At 36.8% G+C, this 23,440-nt stretch overlaps 2 protein-coding genes across 2 annotated transcripts; both read left to right on the top strand.

Annotated features, from left to right (window-relative positions):
* Positions 1-1,513: 1,513 nt before the first annotated feature.
* On the top strand, positions 1,514-1,978 carry LOC136806643 (uncharacterized). Its single transcript, XM_067063228.1, has one exon. It carries the CDS (start codon positions 1,514-1,516, stop codon positions 1,976-1,978), a length of 465 nt encoding a protein of 154 aa, XP_066919329.1.
* A 1,724-nt stretch (positions 1,979-3,702) lies between these two features.
* Positions 3,703-4,446, top strand: LOC136806644 (uncharacterized). The gene has a single exon (XM_067063229.1). It carries the CDS (start codon positions 3,703-3,705, stop codon positions 4,444-4,446), a length of 744 nt encoding a protein of 247 aa, XP_066919330.1.
* Positions 4,447-23,440: the final 18,994 nt, after the last annotated feature.

A 23,440-nucleotide genomic window follows, 5' to 3' on the forward strand; every position in this document is an offset into this window, starting at 1 on the left:
AATGTTTAACTTGACTAAGTGACTTTTGCATCTGCCCGGGGGCAGTGTTAAAGGACTCTCAAATGACTTCAAAAGTCATTAGTATATAATTAATAAAATCAATTATTTCATATACGCACATTAATACATATTTCATTACGTCATCGTCCCTTGAGACTCTTTTCGCCCATAGTCACATTTTCTGTTTTGTCACTCGCACTTCAGTTACACGAGAGCTTTTAGAGAGATAAGACGTATGGTGTTGAGACATGTTTTTGAGTTTGACATTTTGACATCATTTTACTTTGAATTTCAATTCACATTCGAAGTACATTTTCATGGCAGTTTTCACACAGTGACTACACTTGGGCAATCTGGTAAGCATTTATTCTAGTTTTTATGAATTCAGAAAATTTACAAAAATATTTATTCAAAACTTAGATTTTCATTTACTTTCTTCTTTTCATTGGACTTTCATTGCACTCACGCACGTTCGTGCTCAGGCTCTCTGGCTCGTTTAGTCCTTTTCCTTTTCATTGGCCTTGCCTTGTTTTCATTTTGGCTCAGTTCAGTTCATTTTCTGGCCTTCATTTTCCATTTGCACGTTCGTGCCCTGGTTTCATGGTCTTCTCAGCTGTGCACTCGTTTCGCCCGCATTCTCATTCGCACGTTCGTGCTCAGGCTTCTTGGCGGTCACAGCTGTGGTTCTACCTTGTTCACGTTTCGTGCCTTTTTTGTTTGATTATTAGTCATTTTTTCATTAATTAGACATTTTTTTCACTAATTAGTCATTTTTCACTAATTAGCCATTTTCATTAATTAGTCATTTTTTCACTAATTAGTCATTTTCACTAATTAGCATCATCATTCCTAGTTTTCATTTATTTAGTCAAATTGTCAATTTTTCTAAATTATTTCTTTGTATTCATTTCAGTTTGAACACTTCACATCCATATCACAATAATCACGTCGTGTTACAAACATCCCTAGCGGTCCTGCCCTGCTACAATAACAATGCACTTAAATCAAGCGCTTACAAAGAATCAATCACCTACAAAAAACGAAAAAATAATCGCCCAAGATCAAGAAAACGAAAAATTATATGGTTTAATCCACCATTCAGTTTGAATGTCAAAACTAACGTTGCAAAAAGATTTCTTGCGATCGTCGATAAGAATTTCCTAAAAAAACACAAATTTCGAAAAATCTTGAACAGAAACACTTTGAAAGTTAGTTATATCAACATCGTTACACCAATGACTCGTATCATGAAAGATCTCCATCAAACTGTCTTTTGTGTACCGATCCTGGAAAAGCATTCACCACTTTCCTACGCCATTTTACAAGAGGTTCACTGGTTCAGCAAGACCGTCAAGCACTCGGGAATCGAATCGACATTACGTTATGCATCCAAAGTCGCCCACATCATTGAAGGTCGTGAGGTCACAAAGAAGATCAAACGAGCCTGCAAACTGTGTCGTTATCTCGAAAAACAACGCATCAAGGTTCGATGGGAAGATTCCAAAACTCCTGCATGACGATTGCACCAGCATTCTACAACACTCAATGTGATCTAGCCGGACCATTTCAAGCATACAGTTCATTCAACAAACGCAAAACGATCAAAATTTGGTTGACGATCTTTTGTTGCTCCACAACTTCCACCATTTCGATCAAGACAATGGACGACTACAGCACGCCATCTTTTCTACTTTCCCTTACTCGCTTCGCTTGTGATAACGGTTATCCAATGAATATGTTCATCGATCAAGGCAGCCAAATGGTCAAAGGCTGTGACGATTCAAGGATTTCGTTCAAAGATCTCAAAAACCGCCTTCACGTCGACGTCAAGATGAATTTCGAAGTTTGCCCTGTCGGCGGACATAATTATAACGGAAAGGTTGAACGTAAGATACGAGAAGTGAAATCATCAATCAACAAATCATTCCAAGGAAGGAGACTATCGATCCTGCAATGGGAGACACTTCATCGGAAGTAGCAAACTCCATGAACGACCTGCCTTTGGCACTCAATGGCATTGTATCCGATTACGAATCAATGGATCTCATCACACCGAACCGTCTCAAGCTTGGACGTAACAATGATCGTAGCCCTACCGAACCACTCATCGTTTCCAAGAATCCATCGAAAATCCTTCAAACCAACACCGAAATCTTCGACACTTGGTTTGACAACTGGCTGATCAACCATGTTCCAAAATCACATATCAGCCCAAATGGTTCATCAACGACAGAGACATCATGGTGGGCGACATCGTGTTGTTCCTCAAGAATGACTCCCTCATCAACTCCACATCTCAGTACGGTATCGTTCGAGAGTTATTCCCAGGACGAGATTCAAAAGTTCGAAAGTCAAAGTTGCGTACAAGAATCATAACGAAAGCGTGTTCCGCGAGACGAATCGTGCAGTTCGTGAGTTAGTAGTTATCCATCAAGTGGATGAAGTTGATCTGGTGGATGGTTTAAATGAAATGTTTAACTTGACTAAGTGACTTTTGCATCTGCCCGGGGGCAGTGTTAAAGGACTCTCAAATGACTTCAAAAGTCATTAGTATATAATTAATAAAATCAATTATTTCATATACGCAACATTAATACATATTTCATTACGTCATCGTCCCTTGAGACTCTTTTCGCCCATAGTCACATTTTCTGTTTTGTCACTCGCACTTCAGTTACACGAGAGCTTTTAGAGAGATAAGACGTATGGTGTTGAGACATGTTTTTGAGTTTGACATTTTGACATCATTTTACTTTGAATTTCAATTCACATTCGAAGTACATTTTCATGGCAGTTTTCACACAGTGACTACACTTGGGCAATCTGGTAAGCATTTATTCTAGTTTTTATGAATTCAGAAAATTTACAAAAATATTTATTCAAAACTTAGATTTTCATTTACTTTCTTCTTTTCATTGGACTTTCATTGCACTCACGCACGTTCGTGCTCAGGCTCTCTGGCTCGTTTAGTCCTTTTCCTTTTCATTGGCCTTGCCTTGTTTTCATTTTGGCTCAGTTCAGTTCATTTTCTGGCCTTCATTTTCCATTTGCACGTTCGTGCCCTGGTTTCATGGTCTCTCAGCTGTGCACTCGTTTCGCCCGCATTCTCATTCGCACGTTCGTGCTCAGGCTTCTTGGCGGTCACAGCTGTGGTTCTACCTTGTTCACGTTTCGTGCCTTTTTTGTTTGATTATTAGTCATTTTTTCATTAATTAGACATTTTTTTCACTAATTAGTCATTTTTCACTAATTAGCCATTTTCATTAATTAGTCATTTTTCACTAATTAGTCATTTTCACTAATTAGCATCATCATTCCTAGTTTTCATTTATTTAGTCAAATTGTCAATTTTTCTAAATTATTTCTTTGTATTCATTTCAGTTTGAACACTTCACATCCATATCACAATAATCACGTCGTGTTACAAACATCCCTAGCGGTCCTGCCCTGCTACAATAACAATGCACTTAAATCAAGCGCTTACAAAGAATCAATCACCTACAAAAAACGAAAAAATAATCGCCCAAGATCAAGAAAACGAAAAATTATATGGTTTAATCCACCATTCAGTTTGAATGTCAAAACTAACGTTGCAAAAAGATTTCTTGCGATCGTCGATAAGAATTTCCTAAAAAACACAAATTTCGAAAAATCTTGAACAGAAACACTTTGAAAGTTAGTTATATCAACATCGTTACACCAATGACTCGTATCATGAAAGATCTCCATCAAACTGTCTTTTGTGTACCGATCCTGGAAAAGCATTCACCACTTTCCTACGCCATTTTACAAGAGGTTCACTGGTTCAGCAAGACCGTCAAGCACTCGGGAATCGAATCGACATTACGTTATGCATCCAAAGTCGCCCACATCATTGAAGGTCGTGAGGTCACAAAGAAGATCAAACGAGCCTGCAAACTGTGTCGTTATCTCGAAAAACAACGCATCAAGGTTTCGATGGGGAAGATTCCAAACTCCTGCATGACGATTGCACCAGCATTCTACAACACTCAATGTGATCTAGCCGGACCATTTCAAGCATACAGTTCATTCAACAAACGCAAAACGATCAAAATTTGGTTGACGATCTTTTGTTGCTCCACAACTTCCACCATTTCGATCAAGACAATGGACGACTACAGCACGCCATCTTTTCTACTTTCCCTTACTCGCTTCGCTTGTGATAACGGTTATCCAATGAATATGTTCATCGATCAAGGCAGCCAAATGGTCAAAGGCTGTGACGATTCAAGGATTTCGTTCAAAGATCTCAAAAACCGCCTTCACGTCGACGTCAAGATGAATTTCGAAGTTTGCCCTGTCGGCGGACATAATTATAACGGAAAGGTTGAACGTAAGATACGAGAAGTGAAATCATCAATCAACAAATCATTCCAAGGAAGGAGACTATCGATCCTGCAATGGGAGACACTTCATCGGAAGTAGCAAACTCCATGAACGACCTGCCTTTGGCACTCAATGGCATTGTATCCGATTACGAATCAATGGATCTCATCACACCGAACCGTCTCAAGCTTGGACGTAACAATGATCGTAGCCCTACCGAACCACTCATCGTTTCCAAGAATCCATCGAAAATCCTTCAAACCAACACCGAAATCTTCGACACTTGGTTTGACAACTGGCTGATCAACCATTTTCCAAAAATCACATATCAGCCCAAATGGTTCATCAACGACAGAGACATCATGGTGGGCGACATCGTGTTGTTCCTCAAGAATGACTCCCTCATCAACTCCACATATCAGTACGGTATCGTTCGAAAGTTATTCCCAGGACGAGATTCAAAAGTTCGGAAAGTCAAAGTTGCGTACAAGAATCATAACGAAAGCGTGTTCCGCGAGACGAATCGTGCAGTTCGTGAGTTAGTAGTTATCCATCAAGTGGATGAAGTTGATCTGGTGGATGGTTTAAATGAAATGTTTAACTTGACTAAGTGACTTTTGCATCTGCCGGGGGCAGTGTTAAAGGACTCTCAAATGACTTCAAAAGTCATTAGTATATAATTAATAAAATCAATTATTTCATATACGCAACATTAATACATATTTCATTACGTCATCGTCCCTTGAGACTCTTTTCGCCCATAGTCACATTTTCTGTTTTGTCACTCGCACTTCAGTTACACGAGAGCTTTTAGAGAGATAAGACGTATGGTGTTGAGACATGTTTTTGAGTTTGACATTTTGACATCATTTTACTTTGAATTTCAATTCACATTCGAAGTACATTTTCATGGCAGTTTTCACACAGTGACTACACTTGGGCAATCTGGTAAGCATTTATTCTAGTTTTTATGAATTCAGAAAATTTACAAAAATATTTATTCAAAACTTAGATTTTCATTTACTTTCTTCTTTTCATTGGACTTTCATTGCACTCACGCACGTTCGTGCTCAGGCTCTCTGGCTCGTTTAGTCCTTTTCCTTTTCATTGGCCTTGCCTTGTTTTCATTTTGGCTCAGTTCAGTTCATTTTCTGGCCTTCATTTTCCATTTGCACGTTCGTGCCCTGGTTTCATGGTCTTCTCAGCTGTGCACTCGTTTCGCCCGCATTCTCATTCGCACGTTCGTGCTCAGGCTTCTTGGCGGTCACAGCTGTGGTTCTACCTTGTTCACGTTTCGTGCCTTTTTTGTTTGATTATTAGTCATTTTTTCATTAATTAGACATTTTTTTCACTAATTAGTCATTTTTCACTAATTAGCCATTTTCATTAATTAGTCATTTTTTCACTAATTAGTCATTTTCACTAATTAGCATCATCATTCCTAGTTTTCATTTATTTAGTCAATTGTCAATTTTTCTAAATTATTTCTTTGTATTCATTTCAGTTTGAACACTTCACATCCATATCACAATAATCACGTCGTGTTACAAACATCCCTAGCGGTCCTGCCCTGCTACAATAACAATGCACTTAAATCAAGCGCTTACAAAGAATCAATCACCTACAAAAAACGAAAAAATAATCGCCCAAGATCAAGAAAACGAAAAATTATATGGTTTAATCCACCATTCAGTTTGAATGTCAAAACTAACGTTGCAAAAAGATTTCTTGCGATCGTCGATAAGAATTTCCTAAAAAAACACAAATTTCGAAAAATCTTGAACAGAAACACTTTGAAAGTTAGTTATAGTTATCTACCAAACATTTCAAGAATAATTTCTTCACATAATAAGAAAGTGCTTTCAAAAAATCAAAATCCAACAACTAACGACCCAGCGTGTAACTGTCGTAAGAATAATATCTGTCCACTTCAAGGAAATTGCCTTAAAGAAAACGTCATCTACCAATGTCACATCAAATCAACTATCAACGACCCGGGCAAATTTTACATTGGTCTCACTGGCAACACGTTCAAGGATTGTTGGAACACACACAAATACACACTGAGACACGAAGATGCTACAAACCACACCCAGCTCTTAAACCACCATTGGGATTTGAAAATATCAGGCGTCACTGACCCAATCCTCTCCTGGGAAATTATTGATCAAGCTGCATCATACAAAAATGGAACAAAAACGTGCAACCTTTGCTTGGCAGAAAAATTCCACATCATCACTTCCAAACGCAAACTAGTGAACAAAAAAACTGAATTAGTCTCTAAATGCAGGCATAAAAGCATAGATTCATTCTAAAGAACTATAAATCAGTCCCCCCGGACAAATAACTTTTATTTGCACCTTTTCAACTTTTTAATCATGTACATTATGTAATCACTATTCTATTAAGTTTTTTTATTTTAGCGCTTTATTTAGATATTCCCTTTGGGACCAGGTATTTCGCTGAGACTGTCTGGCGAAAATCGATTAGCTGAAACAAAGAAAATTGATAGGAAAGCATTACTGACTCCCAAAACAGTTGTCAAAGCGTTTACAACCCTTTGAATTTGAAGAAAACTTTATTAAAAATCATCAACTCGCATATTAAGGGATTTAGAATTACAGCCTTCTAATGAACATTTTCTGTGACAAGATTCCTCGTCTTTTGTATCAAATCAATACAGATGAAAGTTTGCTCTTCAACTCTATCGGGAATGAAAACACTTTTCCCATATGACCAATTTTTTACAAAAGAATCCCACTGCACAGTCTGCTACTTTTATGGCAACCAATTTATTTATGCTGTTGTTTTCGCTTAGTTGGTCATTAAGCCAAGAGAGCTCTAACCCTCTCTTGGAGAACAAAAGGTTTAATGACCAATTTTCGACGTTAAATCTGGAATGCTGATATGAAGCGATCAAAATCTGATGTTAAGCACGAATCTTCATTGTATATTTTTTACAACCCTTAGAAATTTATGAAAAGGACCGTTGATGTGAACCACTTATCTATCTAGCGTAGTGAAAAACCACCCGTAGAATTTGTTCGTAGAAAAAAAATTTTTCTTACGCATGCGCACAATAGAAAGTCAGATAATTCGATTTTAGCCTTGACTCGTCAATTGATAATTGCGCGTATAGGGCCCGACAAAGTCAAAACTTTTCGACCAGTTGCGTTTTAAAGGCCCATTACGCTGCGCGCTGGGCTAATCATAAGCAACAACCAACAACCTAATTATCTCTATACTAATATCTTCTATCACTGATGGAAAAATTATCTCCTTTATTGTGCATTCTGAAAGACAAATCACTATTTAAGAAAAACGCCCACGTCTGAAGAAAATTCGCAAACGGTTTTTTTGCCGGAAATATTTTACAGCTGGTAGAGTTTGCCAGTCTTATAATAGATAATAATCTCATAACCGATCACCATTGCTGAGGCATATGATGATCTGAAAAGTTTATTCAGCGGAATTTTACAAAACCCCGTTTGAGGTCTGGGAAAAACTATGACACGTGACCAGATACTGGTATCCGATAAGCCCGCAGTTTTCAAGATTTCTTTTTCATTTTATGGGAAACAATTTTTTGTAAGAACTAATTATCATAAACCTCTGTATCTTTTGAAATATCGAAACTTTTCCAAGAATTTTTTTCAGATAATAACAGGTAATTGTATATGGAACAATCTGAATCTTCACCTGCCAAAAATACTAATTCTTTTGCTGCTGGAATGCCCTTTGAGCACCTGAAAATGTCATGGCTGCAGAATCGTAAACAGTATCATTTAAATTGGAGTTTTTAGACCTTTTCTAAATCTATCTAAATCCTTCCAAATCTATTAAAAAGTTCTCATGAAAGGTTTTTTAAGTCTGATTATAAAAAAGCCAAAAAAGTATGTAACCCAAAAAATTAGCATCGAAACCGCTTGAAAAAGCTCAACAAATATAAAAATTTCACAATAATTTTATCCAAAAAGAGTATCCAAATATCCAACAATACAAATAGAGATTAAACTAGTCAACCCTTGGTGTTTGAATCAATTATTTTGTCGATGAGCGCCTCACTGAGATTTCACACAATGTAAGTTAAGAAAAAACTAAACGGTTGTCGTCTGAAAAATGCACAAAGATGGCGGAAAAAATTCAAGAAAATAATCAAAAATCACCATCAATAAACGACTTTTGCAGCCCGTCAAAGTGCATCATAAATGAAGAAAACGCACTAAAAGATACCCTACAATGCAGGAAGTGCCACCGTTTAGTCCATTATCTTTGTACAGAACTGCCACTTTACAGATCCAGATATGCTTGTCATACAAATCAAGAAGTTTCCAGTGTCAAAACTGTACCAAAATCGCGCCACAGGTAATGGAAAGGTATAATTCAAATGAAACATCAAAAATTGAAGGATTCAAAAACGAAATCAAAGCCTGTGAGAATATAATGAAAAGGCAGGACGAAGAAATAAACCATTTGAAAGCACAAGACGTCAATGTTATGGTCAACGAAATGAAAGAAACTATCGACACCAGAATAACCACGCTTGAAAAGAAGATTGAAAGCATCATCGAAAAGAAAGAAGAGAAAAGACCACCAATGAGCTACGCTAAAATCACATCCAAACACATCGAGAAAAACATTGGAGATGCGATTCGAAAAGAAAAACAGGAGGAGCAGCTGATTCGATCTACAGCACGCAACCTAATTTTTCATGGGATTGATGAATCGACAGATGAAACTGAAGAAGAAACAAAAATCGAGGACGAAGAATTTATCCATGATAAAATTATTGGTCAGCGGCTCCATCTGAGGAATATAAAGATTACCGAGACGCAGCGGATCGGGAAATTTACGAAAGAAAGAGAAGATAAAGCGAGATACCGACCAATTAAAGTCACATTTACGAACGAAGAGGACAAGAACACAGTGTTGCAAGCAATAACAAAAGAAAAACGCTTTCCTTACCGAGTGACAGAGGATTAGACCAAAAATGAAAGACAGATAATCAAAGAATGGTGTAAGGAAGCCGAAAAAATGAATGCTAAAATCAAGGAAGACAACACAAAATGGAAAGTCCGGGGGAGTCCACGAAAAAAACTCTATTTCAAAAAGATCATTGTAAAAAGTACGAGCGGTTTATAGAGGCCCATGTGCCTTCACGGTGGCCTGCAAACCTGTAAAGCTTTATTATTATTATTATTATAAGATTATTCTGATAGAATGCCTGATTCCTCTTAATCATTAAGGAGAAAGCAAGAGAGGAGTAAACATTTTATAAGAGAACATACCTCAAATAATTTGGTTGGTGTTTGAGGAGCAAAATCAATGTGAAAGAAATGCAACTCTCAAAACAGTCTTTCAAAGCTTTTAAGGTGGTCGTTAACACTTCTGAGATTGGATCATCTTTTTTGGGTCGATTTTTCAATTTTTGGTTTAAATTAAAGTTTGAACCTTACTAAACAATATCCCGAAGTTTTATTTCATATAAAGAAGAGGAAAGTGGAAAAATTTAGGTCTTTAGACACCTACCTGAGCAGATCTTAGGGTCCGCCCTAACCGCCCACGCCGCCGCCCGTCACGAAAACCGCAATATTCGCTCTTCTGGTCCTTGGAGCGACTCTAAATTTTTACCGTCGCTACTTAGAGCCACAAAGAACATTTCCGGAAAATTTTACACCGGTACTGTTAATAGTTCCGGATATATGACAATCAAAACAAACCCGCCATATTGAATCTTGTCAAACTTGAAGTGTGGATTTTTGGTAAAGGGAATAACCAGACGATGTCAATCGAACGAATCGAACGCCGAATCAATTGAACGCAATCGAACGCAATCGAATGATTGAAATTCGATTGCCGAACGCAATCGAATGCCAATCGAATATTACCGCGATTTTCTCGATTGATTCGATTGCGTTCGATTGACTAATGTATTCGATTGATTCGATTGATTCAACTACGTTCGGTTGGCTTATGCATTCGACTGGTTCGACTAATTGATTCTGTTGATTAACATTGATTCTCGTTCAACATTTGAATAGTTAAACGAGATGAATCATTTTAGCCTGGATTCTAGAAAATGCAGATCATGCAGGCGGCCCACATGTTTACTGCAAGTTGTGTGTCAAAGCCCGTTCGTTGCGTTGATTTATCTATCGTATCGCGATACTTAACCTCCCTAATAAGAGGCGCTCGAAATTGAAAGGAATTGAGGTAAATTGGAATCTAATTTAATCGACCACCCGCCGAATGCAGTCGAACATAATCGAACATCAATCGAACGTAATCGAATATCAATCGAACGTGATCGAATATCAATCGAACGTAATCGAATATCAATCGAATCAATCGAATTTTACCCAGAATTTTACGTTCGATTGATATTCGATTGCGTTCGGCAATCGAATCGCAATCATTCGATTGCGTTCGATTGCGTTCGATTGATTCGATTGAAATTTTCGTTCGATTCCGTTCGATTGACATCGTCTGGGAATAACTGTTTCATGGCTTATTTTCTTGTAGTAAGTGATGGTTTAATGCTTCCATTTTATATAAAGAGCTTCTCAAAACTCCAAGGAACATTTTTACTTGATAATCTTTCTAATTTCCTCCCCATTGGGATCAAATTTCAGCGCCACAAATGTGTGACAGGTACGTGAAACGTTTCTTCTGTTTTCTCTCTCTTTTTAAGTTATTTAATTGATAATTTACTTTCAAAAACGTCCATAATATATTCTTGAAACTATCCATACACCTTTAGTTGGGTTTTGATAGTGATATAGTTGATTTTGGTGCATTTCGAGGTTTTCGCAAAAGTGAAAGTGAAAGTGCTCTTTACTAGACTTGAGCGCAGCTTGTATTTCAAGTAACGGGGATGGAAATTTGCTTCTCTACAATAAAATGTGTTACTTTAACCAATGAAAAGGTTAAGGAATACTTTTCAATCACTTTTCACCAACTTTTAGCTTTTTCGCAGGCAAAAGTAAGGTTTACGCAACTTTTTTGCATGTTTGCGGTAAATCTCAGGGTTCCAGGCGAAGCCATGAATTTGCTGACACATGCAAAAAAAATGGCTTTACTTTCTTTCTTATATTGAAAATTGGATAAGTGCATCAAGTTCAACTGAAATATGTCAAAAATCCCATATTAAAAGCTTTTTTTTCCTCTTTTTACAGCAATAAATAGTTTTAAGGCCAGTTTACGCAAAACAGCAAAACCGGGGGTTTTTGATCTCTTGGCGGAAATATCTCAGGATTGGATGGTCCGATTGGCATGAAATTTTCAACACAGCTTCCCCTCATGGAAAGGTGTGATCTGAGTGAAACAGTTTAAAAAAAAAATGTTTTGTTGATTTTATAATTATAAAAAACAGTTTTTTGGGTTTTTACCCCCTGATTTTATTTTTTTCAAATTTTCTTTTCACTCAGATCACAGAAGGTCACTAGTGTAACATAACTGCCAAATATCAAAAGCTAACTCCTTCTGGTTGCTGAGATTTTTCTGCCAAGAGATTTTCGAATCTATTTTTAGAAGTGACGTCATGACCCCCGTCTTTGATATTTTTAATTATTTTTTCTATTTTTAGAACAACATAATAATGAAGTACCATCATACAAAGTTTCAACAATAGATCATTTATACATTTTGAGATATTTCAATTTGAATATTTTTTGACATTTTCAAAAAGTTTGTTAACGACCACCTTAAATCAATAAGTACGAACAGCCACTGCTGTGGGTGTAAGTCGGAGCTACACTTAACTAAATAAACAACATGTGAAACATTGAACTTTCCCTTTATAAGTCTCAAAATCCATAAAAAAAATCAAAATATTGACCAACAGTCAAAACATGAATTTCAGGTGACATTTTGAATTTGGTTCGGAAGAAAGCCACGGTCGCAGTATAATCGATTTTCTTTACCTCACGTTTCCAAAGACGGCCCGAGCAAATCGATTTAATTTTATGCGAATGCCCGCGATTGAATCGCGAAAAGTACTCTGAAATTTCAGAGTGTCGGCCATCAAAGAAAACCCAAGAACCTTCGCAGGTCTTCTTGCAGAACCATTTCCTTTAGAGCACATGCGTGGAATGCGTGGATCACGAAAAGCTGCTTGGAGGTTAGTCTTATAGACTATACCATTTTGGCGCAAAGTACAAAAACAGTCAAAATCGTATGAAATTGAGTTTCCGTATGCGAGGCCAACTGTGATCGGTAATTAAAAAATCAAAACAAAAAGAAAACAGGCGGAAGAGAGAAAGGGAGATTCCACGAAATAATTTCTTTCTTTTTGGATACCCTCTCCATTTTATTTCCTTGATTTGTTCTTGGAACTGCACTTCCTTTCTTAGGATTAGAATGAACAGTGTCGCATAAGAAGGATATTTTGAGAAAGAAAAACCTTACCACGTGTTCACTACACGTTTTTTTATAAGAAAGTAAATCCATTTCATCATGGATATTGTAAATTTTTTTTGGGAAAATCATCCGAAAATATTCTTACAGCACATTCTTAGGTTAGGATATCCTAAATCAGAGTAGATTTTTTAACATTTAGTACATACGTCTCAAGCCTAAAATGAGGGTTACATGGGGGTAATTGACAATTTATAGTTGAAAGTGCTCTAAAAATGGGATTCTTAGATTGAGTAGCAAAATTCCATGATGGTGATATTCTTAGCAAAATTTTTAATTTTTTTGCCATTTTCATCATAGACAACTTCCTATAAAGTGTATTCTTATAAAAAATCGTGTATTTTGAGAACGAACAAACCTTGTCACGTGTTCACTAAAAAAATCTGACTAACATCAATAGGCGAAGACAGAACTTCTGTCCACCTTATTACCTTCCTCTTCTTCTTCGTGAAGGTATAATTACCTATAAATCACTTTCTTTATTTCGAAACATAGATTTTATCTTGATGAGGTCATTCATTTTTAAATATCAAACATTTTGATCCCTAAAACACATGTAAAACATTTAATATCGCATATGCAATTATCTTAGCAATATAAATAGGTAAACATCCAGCGTCCTTAAGTTCTGTTAGAGTTCTTAGTTCTTAAGACCTGAGTTTTGAGGTATTTCTTAAAGATTTTGATACTAGATTTGTAAGTTATGAAAATATATTGATGATTTAGCTTATTTACTCGTTTTTCGAAATTTGGAGTTCGGGAGAGAAAGTCACTTTTGGGCTAATTGATAAATTTATTCGAGTCTTTCAATTCGGGAGGGGTTTGTAAACTTCCAGTAGGAATTTCCCTTTTTTTCTCAAATATTACAACCATGATTGTAGATCTGTTACTCTTTAATTTCTGTATTAGGATCTTTTCTTTTTTCCAGTTTCTTAATGCTTGGGGACACGAGAAGTTTTTTTCGCGTTGTTCGTTGGTGCAATGCAACATGCTCCATTGCACCAACCTGAAGCACTTTCTCGTGTCTCCATCCCATTTTTCTTTCTACCGATAAAAGTGAAATCTCACTTTTGTCCCTGGGACAAAATCAGCGTGTCTTTTGGGTATATCCCTCACTTTTTGTCTCGTGAAACAAAAAAGAAACCATGGGACACGCACTTTTTTCCGACATGTCGGTGGGATGGAGCATGTTGCATTGCACCAACGCGAAAACAACTTCTCGTGTCCCCAAGCCTTTGTTAGAAAGGTTCTCTCATCTTTCGACCTGGCTTCCCTTTTTTCTTTTTGCCATCAGTTGGATAAACATATATAGTCTACTTTTAATGACATATTGTGTTTATAATGATTAGAAACATAATGAACAATTAAGGATAAGCTGTATTGATAGGCAATTAGCCTGAGGCACTTTGACATTGTTAATTAAGTGCAAATCCTCTTTTAACGAAGATGTAGTAATTTAAGCAATGCTGTGTGACTTTAGGTACCATACCTGATCTCAGACTTCGGACTTCATGTTTCCATACTTATTCCTTTTTCTTTTGGACTGTAGGAACCACACTTGATCTCAGACTTCGGACTTCTCTTTCCATACCTTTTCTATTTTCTTTCGGTTTATTCGCTAAATTTGTTTTTAATTGTTCTAGTAATGTGTCTCTAGTGAAATTTGGTTTGTTTTGTTTGTTTGTTTTGTCTTTTTTCTTTTAGGATTTTGGGTTGTTAGAATTCATTGGTAATTTGATTGGCTGCGTTTAGACCAGCCTGGCATTTGTAATTACTTGCAGTATTCTTTTGAATTCAATTGTTCGGTTTGTCAAATGCCTAATGATGCCAGCGTGTTGGCATTTCGTTGGCATTTGAAATGCCATTTTGAGCAAAGGAATCCCCTTTTCTGGCATTTCAAATCAAACAAAGGAACCAAAACAAAGAGAGAAAATGACATTTTTGATTTTTTTAAAGTATTTGCACGTTTTTTATTTAGTTCTTTCTATAGATTGTAAAATTTGCAAGATTTGCCATAGGCTAGCCCTACGGCAAAAAGTTTCAGTCTTAATGACTGCAGTTTTTGAGAAATTCCATGCTTTTCATTGTTTGATCTGTCAAAGTTGAACTTGAGGGAATCACCTTTTCAGTAATGACTCTAAAAAGACGATTCCTTAAATTCCATGACAGAAAATACAATGGAAAAGCTATTACAATCGACTCCCTCGTGAGCAAATGCCAAATTACAAATGCCAGTTGGTCTAAACGCAGCCATTGTTGTCATATGATGTGGGAAAAGTTTTAGGGTGCTTTTTCACTGAGACTGTCTGGCGAAAATCGATTGGCTGAAACAAAGAAAATTGATAGAAAAACATTACTGACTCCCAAAACAGTTGTCAAAGCGTTTACGACCCTTTGAATTTGGAGTTAATTGCAGCATGGTTGACAAAATTCAATTTAAATTAATTATAGGTCAGTCGATTTTATAAACAGTTCTCCAACAGTGGAGGCAGTTCTTTCATTATATGCAAAAACCAAACCATTTCTCTGCTGATAAATGTTGATCCTCTGTTTGTTATTTTATTGCAAACAATCTATTTTCGGTGTATCTTTGGTTTAATTGGTCATTAAGCCAAAACGGTCCTTTTCATAAATTTCTAAAGGTTGTAAAAAATATACAATGAAGATTCGTGCTTAACATCAGATTTTGATCGCTTCATATCAGCATTCCAGATTTAACGTCGAAAATTGGGCATTAAACTATTTGTCCTCCAAGAGAGGGGTAGACCTCTTTTGGCTTATTATTATCTTTTATTATTAAGCGAAAAAGGGAGCATAAATAAATTGGTTGCCATAAAAGTAGCAGAATGTGAGAGGGATTCTTTTGTAAAAAATTAGTCATATGGGAAAAGTGTTTTCTTTCCCGATAAAGAAGAAATCTGTATTGATTTGATACAAAAGACGAGGAATCTTGTCACAGAAAATGTTCATTAGAAGGCTGTAATTCTAAATCCCTTGATATGATATGCAAGTTGATGATTTTTAATAAAAATTTTTTCAAATTCAAAGAATTGTAAACGCTTCGACAACTGTTTTGGGAGTCAGTAATGTTTTCCTATCAATTTTCTTTGTTTCAGCTAACCGATTTTCGCCAGACAGTCTCAGCGAAAAAGCCACCCTTAGTGTTTTCTGAAATTTGGTTAGCTTCTTCAGGTATAAAAGAAACTGTAATAAGACACTTTTGAGTGATCAAGTGTATATGAAATGAAGGAATGAAAAAGTTCCTAATTAGCTCTCATTACCACGTGGTTGCATGCATAAGCCCTAAAGACGGTTGCAGTTTAAATACCCTGCGCAGGTCTGCATCTAACAGGTGCCGTATTGGGCTTTTCCAGAAAAAAATTGAATATGGTGGGCGGAGGATATAACAATTATAACAAACAGGACAGAGCAAATTTACCCCCCCCCCCCCCGGTAAAGGCAAATTTTGATGATTTTTCGCTACCCCACGGACGATATATCCTCCACTCCCCCCCCCATGTACGGCATTTTCTGAAAGAGCCCATTATTATTAATTATTTTGAAATTTGATATTTGATGAGTTTATATATTGAATGGATTAAAAGTGAGATAAATGAATGCCATAAGACCTGTGTGGTGGCAGGCAGACGGTTGTACAAGACCTGATCAGAGAAGCAGGCATTGAAAATTTGATGATGATAATAAATGTAATGATATATTGATAAGGAGTATCGTAGAGAAAGATGCATCCGGGTGGTGTAGACCGTTACGCATTTGCCACTTTATTCACTCTAGAGCTGGTAATCTTTGCTAATTATGTTCTAAATATCACCAAATATGTCAAAAAATTGGATTGATTGTCTTTCTATTTGAACCTTGATCTTTAGCCAGAAGGAATATAGGAAATTTCGCGAAAACAAGATGGCTGGGGGAGTCTTCAGAAGTCCGACCGCTAAAAAGTCTGACAATGCAATGCGAAGGTTTGGCCAGTTTTCCGAAATAGATTTTTTTGAGAACAAGTGATAAAATAAAAAGAATAAGTGTTTCAGTAGACATACTTCCGGACTGATTCCTTTTTGTCTGGATACGGCCTGTTTTGCTGTCGGACTAGAAAGCGTCAGACTGGTGTGACGGCTGGCTGGTCTCTGTTTATTTACTATAATGACCAAAAGAATGACTCTGATAATCTCTATATGGATGGCCAGAGCTTGGCCTGCTCCCCAACCTAATTATATTGTAATTTTCACATATTGTTAATTGGTCAGCCTCGGTGACCCTTCAAATCGGTTCCGCGATTTTTTTCCCGCTGAGGAAGCTCTGGATCATAATTTTGGAACATTTAAAACCGATTTCCCGATCTCACTTTGATTTATGATTTCTGAACTTTCTTCCGATCGGGTTAACTTTTTGGGTACTTTTAGCGTGTGTTGTTTTTACAGATCATAATGTGGTGTTTCAAGATGGCGGCTCAAGCGATAAGTCGATAAAGTGTTGTTCCAAAGTATTTCCACTGTGAATCTGTTGCAAACTTCAATTTCTGTCATTTATTTTTCTAACTCGGCAAATCAAACACATGATTTTCATCAAGGGGATTCTTTTTCTACATCTTTTGAAGGTTTAAAGCCGTTTGCTCAAGTTTTTGTTTGTGTTGAATTTTCTGATACTTTTTATTGTTGCTTTTTATTACAGTACAGTAGTTTTTGCAATAAAAACATATTTTTCTTGTTTGCCTCTAGAGAGGGGGTTGATGGTGTTATAATGCTATTGGAATTTGATAAAGCATACAAAAGTACAGCTACTGTCTAAATTTGATAAAGACTGGATGCAATCGTGTTTTTTGGACTTGAACGTGTCCTATGTTTGGCTTCAGACGACCCTGCCGATACACCGTACATTCCGGCGTTATTTTTTGTCTGGTGTTTTCTTCATTAAATTTTCAAAAGTGCACACCGGACTTCACTGGACTGTCTGGTACATTTTTCTCTCGGAAACAAAGTACACCGGAACTTTTGTCCAGTGATTTATCCATATATTTGCGCACCTGACAAACTGCACCGGAATGTCCAGTGTATCGGCAAGGTTGTAGCTTCAGTCATATTATATAAGGCGGATCGCAAAAAATTGTTTGGTTCCCGTCATTTCTACTTTAAAAAGTGGGTCGTTCGGTCGGTCGATCGAAAATATTTTTCTGTTAAAGAAAACAGCTACATCTTGTTGAAAGGGAATCGGCGTGGACTGGTCCGAATTAAAAAAACGAGAAACCGTCAACCGTGGATAAACTGGTTTTCGGTTTACTCTCCATTAGCACGCGGCTCGCTACTTCGATTTGAAAACTTGTAAACACAGAGCGTGCAGAGGTTGACAGTGGGAATCCAGCAAAGCAGCGGAAAAGCTTTCAGGCTTACAGACTCTACCTGCTGCCGTGATACAGTGGTCATCAACCTTGATTCCTGTACGGGAGATCAAGGTTCTATTCTTACTCACGGCAGCTCGCTTGGCAAGTGAGGGAACCTTCGCCCGGGTCCACCCATGCCATGTGAGGGGAATTGGGTAGTCAGTCCAAGGTGCTGACGGGACACTAACTTGGTGTCTATAGTTGCGAAAATAGGCTTCTCAGCCTCCTGCAACTCAACCACATAGACATAGACATAGACGTAAATCAGGATCGGTCAGATGATGGGAACCAAATGATGACGATCACACAGTTTTTGTTGAAATTGATCAAATTATTTTTCACGCATCAGTTCCGAACAGCAGATTTTTCTGATCTTTGCGCACGTTTTTGGCTTCAACTAAATGGTTGATATGGAATGAATGGTGACAACAGTTTTTACATATCTTTTATCGGACTTGCAGAAAGCGGACTGCGGAAAGTTATGAGAAATGGTTTCTAGATTTTTTAATGAAGTATATATACCAATACCATCAAGTTACACAACATGGGCCACTCTCTGGCAAATTGTGTTTTTCCAGAGTGTGCGGTTTGTGACTACTGTAGCTTAAAATTGTTAATGGCGACCAGTTACAATTTCTGGTAGGAGCTGCAGAGAATTGTGACAATAGGTGTTATATATTGGAAGTTGGTAAAGTGTACAGACTAAAATTGTTCCTGCTTTAGAAATTTATGAAGGATCAAAATATTTCTCACAAAGTTATATATATACTGAAGATGTAATATCAGTCATTTTAGGGAAAGGAAAAGATTTGATATATAAGCAGCTTAAAAAGATCTAAATTAAAAAGAAAAGAATGTTTTCGTATTTTTTTTGATTTATTATTTTTTTGAAATCATTCCAATATCAGACGATAGAAAGATTTGGGACTTTGAAACAAAAGAGAGATGGTCAATTTAAAAGAATGTGAGAAACACAAAACCACCAAATAACAACTCTCAACGCACATATATAAATAGAAAACAAAAACTATGCCTGAAGTCCCGGACTTGTGACCGGTTCAAAGCGACTTTACACGTGTTACGGGTACCCAACACTCAGTCTCCCTCAGGCAATATCTAAAACAGACCCGCAGTTCCAAACACATAAACAAACTAAATAATAAAATTAAATTAAAAAGAGAAACAAGCTAAAAGATATTTATAACTGATCCATTTCTATATAGGCAAAAACTATGTTATTCAGGAGTTTGCGGTTTTCTTAAAGTTTGTAGCTTAATGGCAGTCAGTTATAATTTTTAGAAGAAGCTGCAGAGAGTTACGACAAAGTGTTATTGGGGTTTTATCAAGTAAACAAAAAAAGTACAGTTTCTATGTAATGAAAACTAAAAATGGTTCTGCACTAAAAACACTAAAATTATGGCATGTACCTTTATTTTGGGTTTGACTTTTTGGCAATTTTCTTATTTATTTGTAGTATAACACTTTGGTCAGATATGGATATTATCTACACCCGACAGAAAAAATGTATTATAACTGACTAAAATGAACAAAAAGTTTAATTACACTAAACTAACTAACATCCCAAACGAGCGAGGTTCCTGGACTTTTCAACCGGCAGATAATTGCCATTGTATCGAACGCTGATCTAACATTTGCTCGCATCTCATCAAAATTATCCCTTTCACCCCGTTGACCCTCTAACCCCTTTGACCCTCTAACCCTTAACCCTCTTAGCTCTTTTGGCTGACCTTCCAGCCTCGGCTGGTTTATTTTAGTTTAAATTATGCAGGCAAATATATCATTTTTGAATTGAATTGAATTGAAACTGCAAAATTTGATCTTTGCGAAAATTTATCCAATTAAAAGTAGTCATTAAAAGTAGTCCCTAATGACCATAATGCAAAGATCTTAAATTACGAACAGTTACCCAGAAATTCCTCGTTTTATGGGTATGCTCCTTTCAGGTTCAAACCAATGGAAAGTTTTCGCATTGGGCCTGGTACTAGCTCAGATTATTTCAGACGCATGGGCATACGAGCACGTTTTCACGTACCTTATCGTCCTAAACCTAGTCGGCCCTAAGTAATTAAATTTTGGCTTGGTGACTAAAATTAGGGCCGACTAAAATTTTGGGCCAAATTTAAAGAAGAGAGGATTTTTTATCTATTTCGGAAAAAATAACGGGAAAAAACTGGATTTCATTATGCATTTTGATTTCGCAGTTGACTGAAAAATTCGTTTTTCGCGGCATTTTAATTTCGCGGTTTTTCGGCCTCGACCATGAAACCGCGAAATTTTCATGCCACGATATTTTCATGCAATAAAGTACCAATTATTCCACAGCTATACTAGATTTTAAAATGCCCAATTTTAGCTTGGCTCAGTGGGGGTATCATCCCTGTGCCAAAAAAAGGTGATCTCAACCTTGCTTCAAACTATAGGGGTATCACACAAATGCCAATCGCTTCAAAAATCTATAACAAACTGATCCTGAATTGTATTGTCCCATATCTTGATCCTTTGTTGGGAAAAAATCAAAATGGTTTCAGGAAAGTTAGAGGTACTCTTTCGCAAATACTTTCAATTCGGCATATCCTTGAGGAAATGCATAAATTAGACAAAGTTATTCTCTGTTTCGTTGATTTTAAAAAGGCTTTTGATTCTATTAACAGAGAGAAAATGTTTGAAATCCTTAAACTCTATGACATTCCTGACAAAATAATTCTTGTCATCAGGGCGCTCTACACCTCTACCAAGGCAAAGGTTATCTCTCCTTACGGGGACACTGAAATGGGGGCCCCTGAAATGTTTGACATCCATGCTGGTGTTCTCCAAGGAGACACCCTTGCACCCTTTTTTTTTATTCTAGTTTTAGACTACGTTCTTTCGTATTTCTGTTGATCCTTTAAACTACAAGGGCATCCAACTTACAGCCCAACAAAGTAGAAGAAATCCCGCCACTTGTCTCACCGATCTAGACTTTGCAGATGATCTCGCCCTTGTCTCTGAGACCATTCAGTTCGCAGAAAACCTTCTCCACTCTCTCAAGAATGCTGCTAGTCAGGTCGCCCTTTTTTGTAACGAGGGAAAAACTGAATTTCTATGCACTTCTGACTCTGTCCGTACTCTGATATATCAAAAGATCAAAAGAGTAATTGATTTTAAATACCTTGGCTCCCACATTAATGATTCCGAACAAGACTTTAATATTAGAAAATCTCTCGCGTGGAGGGCCTGCAACAAACTAAACAAAATTTGGAAGTCTAATCTAGATAATAAGATTAAGGTACAAACCTTCAAAACCTTAATCGAACCTATTCTCATTTATGGGTCTGAGACCTGGACAATGACGAAAGCCATGGAAAAAAGTATAGACGGTTGTTACACAAACCTCCTCAAAAAGGTTCAAAATCTAAACTGGGCGAACCATCTGAACCTCAATCAAATATACAATAATCTACCACGCACCTCGCGTATACTCACCTGACTCACTGTCACTCGACCTGTGAAGTAGCCTTGGAAGTTCTCGGAATACGTTTACCAACAGGTTTGCCCCTGGGTCTCCAAAGAAACCGAGGATATGAGGAAACGAAGTCTCAAATTCGAATTACAAATCTGGGATACACGTTTTTATATAAGAATATATTTTATAAGAATGTATATGATGAAACTGGGCAAAAAATTGAGATTATACTAAGAATATTGCCATCATAAAATTTGGCAACTGAACCTGTGACATGCCTGTATATACAAATCGTGATATACCTTATCGTCCTAAACCTAGTCGGCCCTAAGTGACTAAATTTTGGCTTAGTGACTAAAATTAGGGCCGACTAAAATTTTGGGCCAAATTTAAAGAAGAGAGGATTTTTTATCTATTTCGTAAAAAAAAACGGGAAAAAACTGGATTTCATTATGCATTTTGATTTCGCAGTTGACTGAAAAATTCGTTTTTCGCGGCATTTTAATTTCGTGGTTTTTCGGTCTCGACCGTGAGCATGCTACGATATTTTCATGCGATAAAGTACCAATTATTCCACAGCTATACTAGATTTTAAAATGCCCAATTTTAGCTTGAGGTGTGAATTGCATGCTAGATTCAGGCTCGGTTTGGATTCTAACCTAAGAATACTGTAAGACTATGTCAGAATGATTTTACTCAAAAAGTTAAGAATATTCATGATGAAGTGAAAAACACCATTCTTATAAAGAAAGCGTGAACTTCTCCCTTAAAAAAAATACTTTGTTCATATAAGTATCTGATCTTCCCTAGCTGGCACACAAACGTTGTTTCGACGTTTAAATAGCGTTCACAACGTCCATATAACGTCAAGTGAACGTTGAAATAACGTTGTGTGCCAGCTGGGTCTGATTAGGGTTGTTGAAGTTGTGTTTTGTCATTTCAGGAAATCGAGACAAAATCAAGACGAAGACGAAAACTAAAAAAAATCAAACAAACAAAAGTTTACATTTTGCGTGTGAACATTTCATACAACTTGGTCTCAAGAGAAATTGCATTTTGGGACTATGTAAGTAAGAATAGTTTCATCCCACATACTCTTAGGTGCCAAATAAACGCCCCCCCCCCCCCAGCTTGTTAAATTCTCGAAAATTTTCCAACCCCCCGGACCTTATTAGGACCCCCCCCCCCGTTTATTAATTTTTAAGAATATTTTCAGCTATCAAAGAGAAGACCCGTTCTTCTTTGACCCCTGATTTTAGCCTATTTACCTTATTTTTTTTTTTTTTTGGGGGGGGGGGGGTTTCAGAAGTGCAATAACCAATTCCCCCCCACCGGCAATTAGCCCCCCCCCGTTTATTTGGCACCTAAGAGTACACCTTATTTATAAGAACACCCTGGTACTAGCTCAGGTTTTTTCAGACGCTTGGACGAGCACGTTTTCACATCCGTGACAGGCGTATTAAGTCTCAAATTCAAATTACAAACCTAGGTACACGTTTTTATATAAGAATATATTTTATAAGAATATATATGATGAAACTGGGCAAAAAAATTAAGAATATACTAAGAATATTGTCATCATAAAATTTGGCAACTGAACCTAAGAATGTTTTGTTAAAGTTAAAAAAAAAATAATTGGAGACATGCATGTATTTACAAATCGTTATATACACGTTTAATTTATAAAAATAATGTACTTTGACAGAGGGTGAGCATTATTCTTATTTTTCTATTGTTCTAAACAATATGCTAACTCCGAATCTCACCCTGATATTCTTATAAAAAAAGCGTGTAACATAGAAACTGAAAAAAATATAAAA

The sequence above is a fragment of the Clytia hemisphaerica genome, unplaced genomic scaffold, assembly GCF_902728285.1.
Source record: "Clytia hemisphaerica strain Z4C2 unplaced genomic scaffold, Clytia hemisphaerica genome assembly, whole genome shotgun sequence".
NCBI lineage: Eukaryota > Metazoa > Cnidaria > Hydrozoa > Leptothecata > Clytiidae > Clytia > Clytia hemisphaerica.

Coding starts and splice junctions, on each gene's coding strand:
- LOC136806643 (XM_067063228.1), top strand. CDS start 1,514: ATGACGATTGCACCAGCATTCTACAACACTCAATGTGATCTAGCCGGA.
- LOC136806644 (XM_067063229.1), top strand. CDS start 3,703: ATGACTCGTATCATGAAAGATCTCCATCAAACTGTCTTTTGTGTACCG.